General features: G+C 43.9%; 1 protein-coding gene across 1 annotated transcript; it reads left to right on the top strand.

The window, feature by feature from the left end:
• The first annotated feature begins 158 nt into the window (after positions 1-158).
• Positions 159-17,020, top strand: ncapd3 (non-SMC condensin II complex, subunit D3). Its single transcript, XM_078795966.1, has 35 exons — positions 159-297; positions 498-664; positions 755-917; positions 2,184-2,350; positions 2,752-2,928; positions 3,005-3,066; positions 3,147-3,234; positions 3,672-3,805; positions 4,968-5,040; positions 5,110-5,235; positions 5,354-5,603; positions 6,080-6,118; positions 6,486-6,572; positions 7,626-7,699; positions 7,803-7,937; positions 8,446-8,666; positions 8,880-9,071; positions 9,150-9,247; positions 9,847-9,956; positions 10,788-10,895; positions 10,993-11,107; positions 11,812-11,907; positions 11,984-12,222; positions 12,571-12,650; positions 12,833-12,970; positions 13,042-13,175; positions 13,457-13,665; positions 13,772-13,882; positions 13,961-14,128; positions 14,399-14,511; positions 14,591-14,661; positions 15,303-15,350; positions 15,619-15,681; positions 16,182-16,230; positions 16,809-17,020. The coding sequence occupies exons 1-35, from the start codon at positions 246-248 to the stop codon at positions 16,876-16,878; spliced, it is 4,227 nt and encodes a 1,408-aa protein (XP_078652092.1). The 5' UTR covers positions 159-245; the 3' UTR covers positions 16,879-17,020.
• Positions 17,021-18,095: the final 1,075 nt, after the last annotated feature.

The following is an 18,095-nucleotide window of genomic DNA, read 5'->3' as shown; positions in this document are numbered from 1 at the left end:
ATTAACAACATTTTCTTTTTGTTCATTTAATTAATTAATTTCAAAGTTAGTATATTATAATACATGCTATATTATTTATTTTATTTATCAACTTAAACAATGTTTAACAAAGATGACATTTATCATTTACTTTTAATAGAACGAGTGTCGGATATGACGTCGAACCCAAACTCAACAACTTCCGGTGTTTAACACCCCGTGTGTGACTTCTGTTTTTGGGCGGGTTTATTCGAAGTTCAATCAAAATGGCGCTGACGTCTGCCCTGCGGTGTTTGAAGTTAAGCGAAACCCCACAAGGTAAAATCAAAAATAGGGATAATTTTACCACCACTGACGTTGTTTTGACGAATATGGTTTATAAAGAGCCTTCTAAGTACTATTGCACTAGTTAGCTTGTCGTTATTTATTCCGGCATGGCTTCTCTATGGCTTCTAAATATAAATACAATATACGTTTATCCGTGTACAAAAACTATTTAGTTGTCCTATGATTTCCAGACTGGGTAGATGCAATGTGGGATGCGGAATTTACAGAGGTGACGCAGATGGAAGGTCACTTTGAGGAGGAGCTGGCAGCCTGTAGTGATGAAGCTTTCCGAAGCCTCTACAAGAGTCTGTTGGCTTTTGCTACTCAGCCGTCGTCCAGCAGAGATGATGGTTCACAGGTATAGTCACTCCAGGGAATGACAAACGGTGAAAAGCATCACATATCCTCCATGGTACATGCTTCTTACTTGACTGTATGCCTACTGTAGAGTATCTGGGCACAGCTGGGGGAGAATGGCGTGTCGGTGAAGTCTCTGTTGGCCGTGCTGGCCTTCTTTGTGTTGCGAGGACGAGCCAAAGCGGCGAATGTTCGGCAGAGGGTGGGCAGCCTGCATGCTGCTTCGCTGTACCTGCTGCTGCTTGGAGTCCCAGGTAAGAACATAGTCGAAATACTAGTATAGTACTAATACTATACTAATATAGTCACTTTACAAGATCATACCGGGGAAAAGTCACGATTTTAAGATAAAATTAAGATATGCCTTTATTCCTCCCCCAGTGGGGAAATTTGTAAAATTTGAAATTTACCCGGTTACCGGGACATAATTCACCCCGGAACTATCGATAGGGAAGGTGTTGCCACCCGGAGGGGTAGGCGCGAGGGACGGGTGTTTTCCGCTGTGTGTGCTGCACTCTGGTGGTGGAAGTGTGAAAAATAAAGTTGACTGGAAGCAGCCGTTCGCCGTGTTCTTTTTTGGTATTGAAATCCTTAAGCAAAGATTGATTTAATCTGCTTTTGTATCGATATAAGCAGACCAAATTGGCTGGCGGGAGATGAAAAGGGCATCGTAGTAACCGGATTATCATAATAACCGGGTATCGTACTAACGGAGCTAATTATATCATAAAAGACTATAAATTGGCCGGGAAATGAAAATAGTATCGTAATAAGTAGTAATTCGTTTTAACCGATATCGATATAACGAGGCTTTACTGTATGTAGGTTGAATATACTGTATATCCCTATCTTTTTTTTCCACAAAGTCAGTTTAGACAACAGTCAAAGCCAAATCTGCGTGCAAAGTTTTATTAAAATGCAAACAATCTTATGGAATAGCATCTGAAGTTAAATATACTGTTTAATCTTCAGTGCAATCATGCTGCCCTCACGGTTGTCTCTGCAGCCAGGCCAGCACCATTACTGCTCCGAGCTCGCATTCCCCATGACGACAGACGGTAAACATGGTTGATACAGTCTTTATCCAGCAACTTTTAATGCAGTCTTTTTTTGCTGTTCATGCAGCCTCCCCTTGTCCTAATATCCGCGGGGATCTACAATCGCCACGTGTAGCAAAAGGGTGTTAGTGTTTTCTGTGCCTCCTATGTTGAGTTTGATTCCGATTGTGGTTTCCAAAATCGATAAATTGGATGCTAATTTTAGTTATCACAGAGAAAGTGAAACAGCACTGCTACAGTATTTGTATAGTTACATACAATGCATTTACAATGGTAAACATTCTTTCTAATGTGCTTGTTTCTCTACAACGAAACCCTGAAGTTAGAAATTGCACTGTTGTGGTTTGTAATGATGGTTAAAAAAATAGTGGTTACAATGGGAGTTCATCATACATTATCAACAGGGGATCAAATACTTGTGTATTTTCCTGATTGTCAAGTACGTTTGCTCATTTCTTCCAGGAAGCATCGCCAACAAAGTTTTTCATGAGATTTTGCTGGACACTTGCTTGAACGCATCTTTGCAATGCTGGCCTCAGGACTCTGGCAAGAAGCGCAAGAAGGACACGCTTAAGAGTTCTCAGGCTGAGGGCAAGCGTTCCAAACCACAGCGGAAGGAAACCTTTGAGGTCTGAGCAGTCACCAGCACACTGCACTGATCCCTCATTTATCACAGTTAATTGCTTCCAGACCTGACCGTGATGAAGGAATTTCTGCAAAGTAGGATTACTTATTTAAAAGTGGAATATTATTGTAGTATAGAAAATATAGTAGCATAGAAAACCTGATTACGACCTTTGAAATACAGGTTTTAACATTAGAGCTATGGATAGGGGTGTTATTGGATATTTGGTATGTCCGCCTTTTATGGCGACAGCGGCCCAACTCTCTGGCACAGTCACAAATGTTTGCTGAGAACTCCAACACTGTTATGTTTTTTATATCGATACCGCTTAGGACGAAACTCCCATCACTGCGATGCAACAAGGACGCTGGATTGTCTGTTTGGTGTGACACCGTTGTCTTTTAGCTGCCGATGGATGTGGATGATGAAGACGACGAGGAGGAGGAGGAGGAAGCGGAGCTTCACTTCTCAGACCAGACACGCATCAGACACGCACTGGTTCTTCTGCTTCAAAGTCTTCTCCGACTTCTGCAGACATTTGCACTGAAAGACAAACCACAAAGTGCCAGCAGTTGCACCCAGGTGAGAATGAACTCTTCCCAGCCGAGTTTGTCTCTCGCTGCTTGCCACTTTTCTTTCCCCACCATTTTGTCTGCAGATTTTCATCAGGCTGCTCTACTTTGAGCCAGTCATCAGCGAGCTCACATTTTCTGCTGGACAGTAAGATGTGATATGTTCCTTTGCTTTCTTCTGTGGTTTTAACGGTGATCTCATGGCTGTGTATCTGTGTATCTGTGCAGAGATGTCACAAAAATGCAGAGCATCTCAGAGATGGCTTTTTATGGTTTGCAGCTGCTTTGCTCACCAAAACATGGAGACCAGAGAGAGGTATTTTTTCAATCTATTGTGTTTAGTGCCGTAATAGACAAGTCAGGTTAATACAGCAGCGTTTCCCCTAAGTTTACAGCTCTTTACTTGGAGGAGGTATGGGGACACCAACACACTGAATGACTAAGTGGTTGAAGCCAATACATTTTCTTAATATCAGCTGTTGAAAAAGACCATAGCCTTTAAAAGGTAACATTTTGGCAAAACATGGGACATTGAAAGGTGGAAGGACCATAATAAGAAAGAAAGATAAGAAAAAAATGAACCTTGCCTCTTCTTGAATGGTGAGGGAATGTGTGTTAGCTTCACGGTCCTTGTCACGGTCGTCCTTCCATTGAGAGGAAAAGCCAGTGCTTTTCTTTGACAGGAGCAAGTTTGAATACCAAGATGGAGGGCCAGTAATAACCTTTTTCTATATTTTAAAATTTTTTGTCCAGTCCCTGCGCAGGGTTTTCCACCGCCTCCTCTACGTGATCTTGATGATGAATAAAGGACACAGCGGGAAGCCGGAGTTGCTTGTACCCAGTCAGGCAATCCTCACGACACGTAACCAAGCCATCCGATTTGTGTGGTAAGCTCCAATACTCATCATGAAAAGAATAGAAATGGAATAGTCCTTCATTGTCATTGTAACAAGTACAACTCAATTTGAAAAGTGCCAAACAGTCAGTGCATCATATCATATATTAAAATATCAACTAAATGAATAAAAATTCACTCATTGCTATTGTATGTTGTTAAGGATTCTTCTGCGTCTGTCTCTCACACACAAACTCCCCTCATGTCCTCCTTCACGACATCCATAAACCTCCTCTTTGGTCTTCCTCTACGCCTCCTACCTGGCAGCTCTAAACGCAGCATCCCTCTACCAATATATTCACTATCTCCCAACCATCTCAGTCTGGCTTCTCTGACTTTATCTCCAAGGCTCTAACATGTAATGTCCCTCTGATGTACTCCATCCTGGTCACTCCCAGTGAGAACCTCAGCATCCTCATCTCTGCTTCCTCCGGTTCTGCTTCCTGTCTTTTCTTCAGTGGCACTGCCTCTAGACCAAACAACATGGCTGGTCTCACCACAGTTGGAGCTATCACACGTCACGCCTGACACTTTAGTCCACCCCTTCCATCCTGCCTGCACACGCTTCTTCACCTCCTTTTCTCATTCTGCATTGTTCTGCACTGTTGACCCCAAGTACTTCAAATTCTCCACCTTCTGCATCTCTTCACCCTGTCACCTCACTCTTCCACTTGGGTTCCTCTCATTCACACACAGTCTGTCTTGCTGCGGCTAATCTTCATTCCTCTCCTTTCAAGGGCAAACCTCCACTCCAGAAAATCTAAATATAATATTAAAAAGTTCTAATTTTGTGAGAATACTGTGGTGATATGAGGAATAATAGCGTATGTGTAGTAGCATGACTTATTACAGTAATATTACAGAAGGGAAAAAAAAGTCAATGATAATAATGAAGTTATCGTTTTGGAACAATTAAGTTGGGGAAAGTTGTATACTGCGCACAAAGTCACATTTGGAAATAAAGTCAGAATATTACAAACAGAAGATTTCTAAAGATTATTTAAGAAGAAATGTAAATATTTTGACTTTACAAATAGAAAAATGGTGAAAGGGTAAATTTGACACTCTTCTTTTTGCTTATTAGACACCGGTCGTCTGCAGTGATGCTTAGTACTGTGATGTGTAATAAATGATGTGTACATTTGCAATTGTAGTAACATCGTGGCTGAGCTGAAGGAAGTAGCGCTCCCTTTCTTACAAATCCTGCTGCAGCACATTTGTTACCAGGTGAGCTTTAGTCCAAAAGATCTTTTCAATGGATCACTGCTGACATCTGGTCATATTTATTGTGATTAGATGGTCGAGAAAAGCGAGTTTCGAAGCCATGGAGCCCAGGCTGTTGGCATGCTAACATCCCAGATGTCAAATGCGGACTACGCCTTCTTCATCAAATGGCTGCACAGGTTCTCCAGACATTCAAAGGTAACACATTTAATCTCCAACTGTATTGGAGTACTGGCGACTGCGTATTTACTCAATATGTCCACTGGTGGAGCAGTTGCAGCATGTCAGGCAATGATATTGTGGACTGGTCTGGTAGATGGCGTCCCGCCTGTTCTCTGTGGATGTGGTGATGGTTCTGCTGGGGCAGCCGGAGAGGACTGATGACATTGACGACCCGGAGCTGTCCGGCTACCTGCCGCACAAGTTTCTGATCCAGAGCCTGCTGTTTGCTCAGCGTAACGACCAATCAGCAACTGTCCAAGGCCACGCCTTCGCCTGCCTGGCCCAGTGTCTGGAGCTGCAGTCGCTCAACGCCACCCGTGCTGTCCAAAACCTCTTCTGTGCCAGTAATCCCATATATTTTCACCATTTTATACGTATTCAGTCATGTTCTTGACCAGTCCGTTTTAAAGGCCTCAAATGTGCATGTTGAAAGATCACTGAAAGATTGTTAGATTTTTTTTGTCTTTGCTTTCTTGATGGTTTACAACTAGAATAAATCACACAACAAAAACTTAAGGCAAGCAAAAATGAAAACAGACCTGAAGAAATCTTAAGACCAGTGTATAAATGGCTAGAATGTGCAAGCTGCACATTTGGACCTTTTTAATGAGGTTTTAAGTGGAGCTACAATATGCAAAAGAAAGAAGGGGGAGTGAGACAAAACATTTGAAACTTTCTAATAATAATTAAAAAAAAACGATGGGCTGTCCGTCAACACACGGGCCGGTCCTGGACCCAAATGACATGTTTTTAAATACTGCTTATGTATGCTTATGCACGTGCAGATCTGCTAATTGACACTGTACCATCTTTTGTTTAGCCGTGACGCAGACAATGATGGAGGGGGAAACTACAGAAGGTAAGACTTTGTTTTGCAGCAAGATTGCACTCTGAGTGGATAGGATTTGTTGTTTGTACATGTCTGGTTTGCCGTTTTCCTGGTATTCACGTTCAAGAAGGAATTTATGGAATGACTTTTATCCTTCAAAGCTTTGTTGAGGGTTTGTGTAGCGACTTTCAAAAAATGTACATTTCATCTTTATGCTACTAAAACGGTATTTATTTCTCCGAATATTCTCAATTTTTGCTGTTGATTTATTCAAACAAAAATCCTATTAAATGATATATTTTAGAATGTTTTGCAAGCTACTAATGGCACCCAGCCAACTTAAGTGGGTTCCATTGGTCTTGAAAGTTGTCAAGTGGTGTTGATTCACGTGTTTCAGGCAGTCTTCCGCCACCTCAGAGAACCTCCCACTCGCTGCCCTTCAGGACCGTGGAGATCAGCGACACCGATACCGTGGCCTCTGACGGTGAGTCATTCAAAAGACCTTCACCTTCACCCGTGTGGCTCATCACGTCCGTCTGTGCCAACCAAGTCCCGAGGGTAAGAGAGGCCCGTTGAGTGGAAAGTCAGGCTAGCCTGGTCTACAAAGCTCGTCTACAAATCACCACACTGCAGCAGCCACTTGTACTGTAGATGTGCTAAGAACGTCTAGAACATATTTCAAGAAAAAACTTTTTCAGCTTTTTCTCCATTTTTGCTAACCCTAACTTTCTTTTTAATACATTTTGTTTTTGTAATATTATGACTTTATTCCCAACATATTATATCTGATATATCTATTATATCGTGTTTTCCCCCCCAATCAAATTGTCTTGGCTTGTTCCTCATAAATTCTAAAAAAAAATCTTTAATATTTCAACTCAGTGCTAATAAAATGATTTGTTCAAATGTTAATTTTTTTCTCTTGATATTTTGACTTTATTTGTGTAAAATTACAGCTGTTTAATTAATCTGCCGGTTTTTTTTTTTTTACATTTTCAACTTTTTTCATCTAAATTTTCTCAGTTCTGACTTTATTCCCGTGATATTTTGACTTTATTCTGGTAACATTGAACGTTTTACTGCAAGTCATTTTTTCCAAAAAACTGCTCCTTTTACTTGTTTTGTTTTGTCATATTAGGACTTTTAAAAAGTAACTTCTTTGTTTAGCATTTCAACTTGATGCTACTAAGATGAGGTTATTTTTGCACATATTAATTTTTTTCCCTTAATAGTTTTGACTTAAAATTACCTGGTTTTCTTAGTAGTTAAAACAATGCCCTGGGGCCCCAAACAAACCCAGGGCCACACTGGACACCCCCACTCTAGGCAAAGCCACAAGTTTGTCTGCAGCTTCTTATGACGATGTCAGTCCAACGGGCATGGACATAAACTACCAATATTTCCTTTATATTAGATGAGTGAGGCAAAGAATTGAAGCGGATAGTTTGTCATATCTGCAATAAATGTCACATTCAGGCTGTCTCCATTAGTGTCCCATTGTTTATAGTCACTAATGTGCTGTCTACTTTCAACGCAGCAAAAGAGAACCTGTCTCTTCTCCTGCGACGTGTGCAAAACTCCAAGACAAACGTGAGGAAATCGGCCCTACAGGTACCGTGAGCATGGACCTTGTCCTTTTCATTCCATACTCGATATACAGCGAGCGCTTCCTGTATGGTTCGCTAACTTCCTGCCCACCGACTTCCGTCCTCAGGCCCTTGCGGGTCTTCTTAAGCACGGTGTGATCCCGGCGAGCTGGGATTACCTGTCGGTGCTGTCGGAGCGCAGCAGAGACCCGGCTGTGTCTGTGAAGAAGAAAGCCCTGCTGTGTGTGGGAGAGTTGCTCAATGTAGGTTGTAGATACATTTAAGGTTACGTACTACTTCCATGAAGATGTTACTGTCCCAACCCGCCAACATGTACACATTTACTGTACTCCACATGTGTACTCCACATGCAAGCAGACTCTTGAAGCTTCATAACTCTCCATTTTGTTGCATTGTCCTCGTTTGTTTCGACTTCAGTCTGTACACCAGATAAATATCATCAGTTTCTCGATTGTTTTTCAAATAATTGTAAAATTATAAAGACGTACTTTGATAACATTTGTGAGAGTCAATTGCTGATGACAGACGGGCGATGTAATGTCTGGTTTTGTTCTCTAGCCAAGAGTATGCTAACCCTAACCCTAAAAAAGCTATTAAGAATATAGATGGACTATGTTAATGCAACAAGACATGGACAAAATTGTGTCCTAAATTTTCGCTAACTAGGGCGCACCCTAACCGAGGTTCCACTGTACATGGACTGGACCCATAAATCTAATAAAGTGCATTTTGTGTTGCTGTCATTGCTAGGCTAAACCAGATTGCAGCATTGTGCAGAAGGCGTGGCTGCATGGTGTGCTTCCAGCTGTGGCGGACACAGAGAGCTCTGTCCAAGAGAAGGCCCTGGAGGCTCTGGACCAGGTCTTGCTAAGCCAGATCAAAGCCTACAGTGCCAGCTGCCACCTAGATAGCCATCAGAGCTGGGCCTGGAACCTGCTGAATATGCTCTGTGATGAGTGCCAGAACCTTGGGTTTGTCTTTAGAATCCTTGGCATGTCAACAGTTTTTTTATGAGGAGCAATATGGTTCAATAAATGTGTTATTTGTGCCGAAATACTAAGCTAATATATTATTATTATTATTATTATATATTAATAAATATTGGCTAATGGCACAAGCGGTTTATTGAAATCCATCATTACTTGTTATGTTGCTGAATTGTGTCATCATATTTTATTCACCAGCCGATACTTCAGCCGGGCCTTTAGCATCTGGTCCAAAGAAAACAAGTTCACCGCCATGTTCGTAACTAACCTGATCTCGCACACGGAGGCTGGTCACTGTGCCGGAGCCTGGCTGCTGCTTTCCAAGGTGGTGGCTGCGTCACCCAAAATCCCTTACGGAAACATCCTGGATGCCTGGGACAGCATGCTCAGGTGGGAGGGGCTACATTCACCATGAAGGCTGCATCCAACCCTGCCTTGTTCCTCAGAGCCTTGTCTTTTCTCCTTCAGTTCCAAAAACATGAGCGACAGAACATGTTGTCACGTTTTGTGTGTGATCGGGGAGATATCTGCTCACTTAAATGAAGACACCAAGGAAAGAATAATTGGTGAGTGATCGTCGATGTTGAATATTATGGGAACGTGCCGAGATTACCCTAAATTTCGGAGTATTTGCAGCACCCACGATATTTAGATGGCAAACAGATTTGTACATGTATGTGGCGCACACAAGTCAAGAGGACCAGGCTGCTCTTTTATATTAGACGTGTTTTCCCATATTGCATTTGGTTGGAGAATACCATTTCATTGGGGATAAGCAGCATAGAAAATGGTGCCTTGTCCACCAGAGTGAGCCAGAGGACCTGGAGCTCAGATCCCCATTGATTGCGTTGCGTAGACGCAATGACTTAACGGAACACTAAACTCCCCCCACCGCCCCGTTTAAAACTTATATCGGTATATGTTTGTATATTTTAGGTGTTAATTAGAATTTAGTGGTAAAGGTGACACCGAGCATTTTGAGCCGTCCCAAACTTCTTTCAGGGCTCACTTCCAAACGCACAAACCTCATTATCTGAACCTTTTGGCATGGTTTAACATTCTAGAACGACATTTAGAGGTCAGAAAAGTGCATCATAGGTCCCCCTTAAGGAACAAGTAGCGGCTCATCCACCGTCATTTACGGCAATTATCTCCCCCCACACAGATGATCTTATGTCTTGGTTGAAAACCTTTACGATGTCTCTCGAGGTGGTCAGTGCTGCTATCGAGACTCTTCATCAGCTTGGTGGCAGTGAAGATGTCAAACAAACTCAGGTTGGACATTTTTTTTCATTTATTGTAATAAGCCTGTTTTCGTATACATACAGACGATAAGAGGGGGGGGGGTCTGATGATGTAAGTCAGCGGTGTCAAAACCTTTTTCCAGCCAGGGCCACATCCTGAAAAATGAAAGGACGCTAGGGCCATTTAGATCTTTTGTAAAGCAACACATAGATATGCTAAGTCAGTAGTGGGCAAACTACGACCCGGGGGCCACATGCGGCCCACCAAGCGTTTGAAGTATTGTAAGTATTTCAACTTTTAACATACAAACTGGCAACATGACTTGCAAGTCGGATGTCTTATTTAGTTAAAAAAAAAAAAACCAACAAAACTGTAAAATGAAATGACTTAGTTTGATGTGGTCTGATGTTTAAAGTGCTCCTGAGAGCGAGAGAGTATGAGAACATACAGCTGATAGTATGACACTTTTACAGATAAAATTTTACGGATAAGTTTAACTCAATTGTTACTGTTTATCTTTGGAAAACGATTCAAGATTTAGACTTTATTCTGGACAAATTACAGCCATTTTCCCATTGTGCTGTTTTTTTTTTTGACTTTCAACTTTCTTGTTGTATAATCTTGATCTGCAATACTTGATATCACACGAGGATTTCTATAATTGGTGTGTGTACAAATGGTTGCCACGTTTGACCCTGTACGAGGTGTTACGATCCCAACTAGTGTACGGAGTTGGAAAAACAAGCGACATTCAAAGACTTGCGGCGGGCAAATGAATGTGTAGAAGCACTGATATGAATGAATACGTATGCAAGGGGAAGTTGAACGTTGTTAATACATCACTGGCGGTGTCTTCCTCAGGCTTTCCTGAATCAGCACTGTGGGGAACTGGTGTCGCTGTGTGAGGTTTATCTCGCCGGCATTCTACTGAATGAAAGTGGAGCCCAGAATATGAATGAAGACCTCATGGTGAGAATGACTTGCAATGTATAGCGACTGTAGTTGTTCACGTCAATGAAACTCGAGAAGTTGTCGCAAGTTCCAGCTGTGCCTGTGTGTCTACTAGGTCAGACACCTCCACACTTTGGGTGTTGCGTCTCTCAACTGTCCCGCCAGAGTATCCAAAAGGGTGGTTCTGCTGGTGGAATCTGTTGTCACCACACATCTTGACAAGCTCCCAGGTATTTAGGCGATACGACGCCTGTAATGTAGAGATGGTAGCCTAGCGGTAAGCATCTTGGCTATGCAGTCAGGAGATCTGGAAGATCTGGGTTAGTGGGACAAAACATTTGCGGGGTACAAGCTACGTACGATATACTCATCCAGCCCAAGCTGCGCACACAAGCTAACCCTGCTAGCTTCCATTCACGCTCTGGAAGAGGAGGTTCAGCCAACTTTTGGCCGGTTTATCGCCAATTGAACCCGTATCGGTCGGAAGGGGATTGTTCCGTGTTTATCATGATTTAGTGCCACGGCCGAGTAAATACTTCCTACTCCTCACCATGACAGCATTTCATTACACGAGCGGCTTCTTTATGTTTATCATTAAAACATAACATAAGTAATATAAGTCATTGTCTTATCATGGGATGAATCTATACCGGTACATTAGATATGTGGCCCAAGCCTACTAATACAGTCAATGTGATTGAAAAGGTCTGCCACTGTTAAAGACTACAGATTTTCTTTTCACCTGACTCTAATTTTCAGTTAATGTTTCTCACATAAAGTGTTGATTAATCATGATTAATTCCGAAAACGGCGATGAATTTGATTAAAACCTGACATTTTTTATTGGACAGCCCCATTAAAATGCATGACTTCTTGCTTCAAGGCAGTAAAAGTAATGCAGTCGACAGCGAACACACAACCTATTTTTTTCCAGAGCATCTGGATGAGCTGCCAGCTTCCCTGCCTCTGTCCCGATTCAAAGCAGTCTCTCTGCCCACCAGAGTCAGAGCACATGGTGTCATCACTTTGGGTAAAGGAACGCTCCTACTCAGTTGGTCCTGTTGTCTTTGACGGCTTCATGTCCTCCTCTCCGTCTGATGGACCAGGTAAGCTGTGTCTGCAGCACGAGGAATTGGCAGAAAAGTACCTTCCCGTGTTCGCCAGAGAGCTGGAGGTCGGCACAGAAGTGGCCTTACGCAACAACGTGGTGGTGATCATGTGCGATCTATGTGTTCGATACACAAACAAAGTGGACAGTTACATCCCCAACATCTCTGCTTGTCTACGAGACGATGACCCAGTCGTCAGGGAGCAGACGCTCATCATGTTGACCAACCTCCTCCAGGTGGGAGTCCACACATACCTGATCAAACCTACGCAAAATCTGCAAATCTGAAGACTAATTTGCGTTCAGCAATATAATTCACAAAACGAATTGTTGTAAAAACTCGCCAGCGTTTGTTATTGGAAGTTCTATGGACGGTTTCACACTTGTGTCAACAACTTGTCATGTTTGCCCGCCCTAATTTACGTGCAACTTTAGTTTGTGCACACATGCAGGTAAGAACGACTAAAAGTTTGCAACTGTAGATTTCTGTCCGTCCATCATGGCGGATAACTGCTTATGAAACGGGTTCCACTGTGGTAGGCTCTCATGTTGTCTTTCTGCAATTGGCTTCTTTTGTATCTTTAGGAGCAGTTTGTGAAATGGAAGGGTTCTCTTTTCTTCCACTTCATGGTCATGCTTGTCGATCCTGTCCCGGCTAATGCCAGGTAAATGACATTTTGCATGCTGAACCGGCCCAAAAACATAAACCAACCCTACGCCATCACAGTGTAACGGGCAATTAAGCCTTTGAGCCGTGTGACGTTTCCCAGCTGAATCATACCAAAACTCAGGTGGTTGTACAGGATTTGTTCCGGTGAATAACTACGTTGTTTCCTTTCTCTTACAGTCTGTGTGAATACTGCTTGCTCCACTTACTGCTGAAGAATAACCCAGAAATGTTTAGTCAGCATTTCATTGAGTGCATTTTCCACTTCAACTCCTACAGTGGACACAGTTCCTACAACAAGTTCCCTCAGACTGACAGGTAGCACGGGATGCCAAGAGAAATGTCAATCGGTGATTGTAAAATCTCCATTCTTGCATTTTTTTTTCCAGGGATAAAGTCAGGTTCTCTCTGAAAGGACCTCAACATCGTGAGAAACGTTTTCGGATTTACCGGTTTCTGCTCCAGCACTTCACTGATGCTCAGCGCTTCAACATCACCAACAAGATCAACCAAAGCGTGTTAGGTAAGCAATCCCTGCAATGCGGTCAGTTTTCTACTGCGGTGCGGTCAAATACAATAAACGTGGATCACAGTGGTCGCCATCCTTGCGTATGCATGCTGAGCATGTGCAGCCATGGCGTACACACGTAACAATTGTAGAACTAGTGAAACCTCTTCTAGGTTTTGGCATTTTACAGTACCGAAAACATTACAGATGTTGTTCTGTCATCTTTGTGTTTGCACCATGATGTGCTGTTATGACTCCACACTTCCTGCCATCTCCTTTTGCTTTTCATATTCCAGCCTTGTTTGCTGATGAACAGCTGCCTCTTGATGCCGAGGGTGCGGACATCCTATCGGAGACCTTCAACATACTGACTCTAAAAGAGATGAAGCTGCAAGTCATGTCTGCTCGCCATGGAGGTGCTGCAGCTGAGGAAGCCGAAGAGGAGAACATGGCGGCGATGGCCAAAGTTGTCCTGCAGGCAGCTCAAAATAAAGTGGTGTCTCAGGTGAGTGTGAAGGCGCTGCCGTCTTCCTGCTGTGAAATAACAGGGGGGTGGGGTCAAAGTCCAACTTGAATGTGAACTTCTTTCCGCTTATGTCTTGGCCCTCAAGGTCAGGAAGAAGGCTTTCATAGAGAAAACGGTTCCCCTCATCATCAGCCTGAAGCACTTACTGCAGCGCCAACGCTCTTCTGTCCTCAAAGATCTCATGGCCTACCTCCAGGTCCGTTTACGCTGACGTTGGTAGATTTGTAGAGGCCCACACGAGCATCCTGTTGTTGACGTGTGTTGTTTGTTCAAGGTCACTATGCAGGATTACCGTAATGAGGTTGAGGATTTTTTCGTTGGAGATGAGCAACTCGCAGCAGAGGTGGAGTTTGCTCTTAAGGAAGCTGAGAAGGGCAGCGAGTTGGAGAAGCAGATGGACAACTGCAGCCTCACGGAAGACCCAAACATGGCGCCGGCTGAGGTGTGAATGCACTTGAGTGTCTGACCAGCTCGCGCTACTCTACTTCCTCTGGCCTAGTGAAGGGAATTGTACACGCTGCTACCGTCTGGGTAGCCAGAACCCCGACTAGGGTGGCACCCATCCGCATTTTTTCACTTCCCATCCAATCCTCATACCAGAAGGACACGGTTTGTTGTAATATCCACTCCAAAAGAAGAAGAATATCAGCGTGACCCACCTGAAGCAGTGTTGTCCTGAAACCCATGACTGTGTGCTAATTGTTTGCTGCAGGCTTCGGTCCGTGGCGATCTGGTCGTGCCCAAGCTGCTTTTTCCTTTCACCTTCGCCACGCCGCAGCCGCAACGTCCAAATCCTCTGTCTGTGAGACAGATCCAGACTGAGAAGTATGTGTACGTTACAGTATGTGTACGTATGTGATCTTCCCACACGCATGCATCTGAAAAGGAATCCGTCTTGTTTCAGGCGTGTGCGTTTCTCTGGCAGATCCGCACCAGAAGAACCAGCGTCACAGTCCATTGTTCTGGAAAAAGCAGGTATGTCGTTGGAAGCTGAAAGTACAATGCAAATGTTTGAATTCAGTCAGTCAGTCTGACAAACATGCGAAGCGTACGGGGATGGTTACAGTTTATCCTCACTAGGGTGGCGGTTATGCTGGAGCCTATCCCAGCTGTCGGGGTCCACGCTGGACTGGTGGCCAGCCAATCACAGGGCACATATACGTAGACAAACAACCATTCACACTCACATTCATAATTCCGGACAATTTGGAGTGGCCAATGAAGCTAAGCTGAAGAGAGAAACTCCACACAGAGATGCCAAAGCCCATGTGTGGCCGTCATGTTAACCACTCGTCCATCGTGCAGCCCAGCCTTGCAGCCCGTGATTGAATATACTCCATTGTGTGCATCAAACAAATCTCCCTGGATCACGCACAAGAACGATTAGAAGGCTAGTTCTACACATGAATCCACATTTGTAGAACTAAAGGACTCTTCTCTAGTTGACTCTTTCCTTCCCTATCATTATATTTTATTTTGAGGAGAAAAGCTGCAACCAAGGGGGTAACATTGCTTCCATGAAACTCTAGCTGTCCCGTGTAACTAAATGCAACCCTGGCCGAAATTTCAGTCATGCTGAAGTCATGTTTCAGTTTTCTGTGGGCCTTTTATCGCAGTGGGGACCACCGGTGCTGCGAAGAGCAGAGCCTTCAGCACACCCAAAGGTATGCACCCTCCAACGAACACACACTCCCACTTCAATGCTTGTGGTGAGCTACTGCCTCGGGGAACCACGTCGTTACGCTTTAGCAGTATTTGGAACCACGCCTACCATGTTATTTTGCACCCCGATTAAGAGTGAATTATTCTTATAGAGCAGACACACCTTACACCTGTTGTATGTTTTTATAGACCCACATCACCGCTGTCATTTTGGATTCCTTATGAACATAACTCTTCACCCCTCTTACCCCTACTCATCTTTTAAACCAGGCGTCAACATCAACCTGACTTTTGAGGAGGGAGTCAGCGCCATCTACAGTGATAAAGGAACAAGTATGACCACACTAAATCTAAATCAGGGGTGTCCAAATCCCGGCACGAGGCCACTTTGACTCCGTAGCAGCTTTTTTTCTAATATTATGAGACACTGTGCTCATTGTCAGCCGTAACGCGAAGTTACGATATGGACACCCCTGATGGAAGGTCTATGCATAAACGAGCCCTTATGGGGAGGTGTGGCTGTATGTTCAGCAGCTTTGACCATCATGTATCACCATATCCAATTTACAAGCAACTTTAGAAAGAAAGCCCAAAACAGCAGGGGATTTAGGAATGGACCGAAACAAAGACTGCTGCTTCATATGCCAGGAGACAATAGCTGTGATGGCGATGTCCACTTTCAAAGCATAGAATTAAAAAAAAAACATTTCCTGAGAATTCAGAGGTAAGAGCAGCACGAGTGAGCGAGGTCGCTGAAATGGTCATACCAAGCAAAAAAAAAAGGAATTGACAGCTGGGTGAGTCCACTGACTACACGTTCGATGCCCTGACAGGTCTTTGCGAGGAGACGGACATTCTTCATGTACAGTCGGCGACAGAACCGTAAGTTGCAATGTTAAATGTATAGTTTTATTGATTAACGCTCTGACCTTCAGGCCATTTTGAGCACTTATTTTAAGCACGGTATACCATAGGCACAACATTCTAAAAATGAAATATGTAATCATCAATTGCTATTTTAGTACAGTTAGTCCTCACTTGGGGTTTCAACTATGCCGGCTCAGCTTTCCCTTCAATTCATTCAATCCCATCCATTTTTCAAAAGACAACCTCTTCAGTAGCGGCCATTTTAGACAATATGATCTTTCATGGATGGCACCTGGCACCTACTCTTTCATCAGAAGAAAGAAATTTGATCTCTTTCTGTTTTTTAGTCATCAGCAATAGAACATCTGTAAGTTTCATGAAAATATCAGTTCCCAACAAAAAGGGAGAAAAACAACTTTGAAGCGTAACTTTGAATGACAGTTCAAACATCTAAACTACCATACCAACATAAACAATGAGTGGATACATAAAGAGTGTATGGTTAAACATGGCAATAGGTGATATTTGCGTCAAGTATTTCGTATGAGACCGAACCACGGAGACCGCTAAAGCTACGCTATTCTGACTTTCAGATCCCAGCCTGGACCGAGGCAGTGGAACGTGCAGTCTCCACTTCGGCAGAAAAAGAAAACAAATGCTTAGTTCAACTCTTTTTTTCTTTTTTCATCACATTTGAGTGTTTTTCTCACCCAGCTCTCCTACTTATTTCCCTGGCTTTGTCTGTGTCTCATACTTGTGTGATATGTGATGATATTTTAATGTGGAACATGCTTAATAAAGTTTACATTTGCAAATATGGAGTATATAAGCAGAGCTTTTTTAATCTCAGTACTTCATCATAGCCTGTTCACGTCTTGTCATTAACATTTTCTAATAGTAAAACTAAATGACCAGCCTTAGAGGGCCAGCCTTAGAGGGCCAGCCTTAGAGGGCCAGCCTTAGAGGGCCAGCCTTAAAGGGCCAGCCTTAAAGGGCCAGCCTTAGAGGGCCAGCCTTAGAGGGCCAGCCTTAGAGGGCCAGCCTTAGAGGGCCAGCCTTAAAGGGCCAGCCTTAAAGGGCCAGCCTTAGAGGGCCAGCCTTAAAGGGCCAGCCTTATAGGGCCAGCCTTATAGGGCCAGCCTTAAAGGGCCAGCCTTAAAGGGCCAGCCTTATAGGGCCAGCCTTATAGGGCCAGCCTTATAGGGCCGCCTTAAAGGGCCAGCCTTATAGGGCCGCCTTAGAGGGCCAGCCTTAAAGGGCCAGCCTTAAAGGGCCAGCCTTAAAGGGCCAGCCTTAGAGGGCCAGCCTTAAAGGGCCAGCCTTAAAGGGCCAGCCTTAAAGGGCCAGCCTTATAGGGCCAGCCTTATAGGGCCAGCCTTAAAGGGCCAGCCTTATAGGGCCGCCTTAGAGGGCCAGCCTTAAGGGGCCAGCTTAAAGGGCCAGCCTTAAAGGGCCAGCCTTAAGGGGCCAGCTTAAAGGGCCAGCCTTAGAAGGCCAGCCTCAGATGGCCAGCGTTAGAGGGCCAGCCTTAAAGGGCCAGCTTAAAGGGCCAGCCTTAGACAGCCAGCCATAGAGGGCCAGCCTTAAAGGGCCAGCCTTAGACGGCCAGCCTTAAAGGGCCAGCCTTAAAGGGCCAGCCTTAAAGGGCCAGCCTTATAGGGCCAGCCTTATAGGGCCAGCCTTAAAGGGCCGCTACAACTGAACAGCGAATAACAGATGATGCTGTGTTTGTTTTCTGGCTCAACATGACAGATGTGTTTGGTGAGTAGCGCACTCTTCTGGTGAATATATGTAATAGCAATTAGTGTGCACCTAGGCTGCGTAGAGCGCCACATCATGGCGGGGCAGCCGCTGCTGCTCATTCATTCATTCATTCATTC

Source organism: Doryrhamphus excisus, linkage group LG14 (genome assembly GCF_037039965.1).
Source record: "Doryrhamphus excisus strain RoL-2023G ecotype Guam linkage group LG14, RoL_Dexc_Guam_v1.1, whole genome shotgun sequence".
NCBI classification, from domain to species: Eukaryota; Metazoa; Chordata; class Actinopteri; order Syngnathiformes; family Syngnathidae; genus Doryrhamphus; species Doryrhamphus excisus.
Note: the sequence above shows the minus strand (reverse complement) of the source record. Positions and strands in the feature narration are given on the sequence as shown.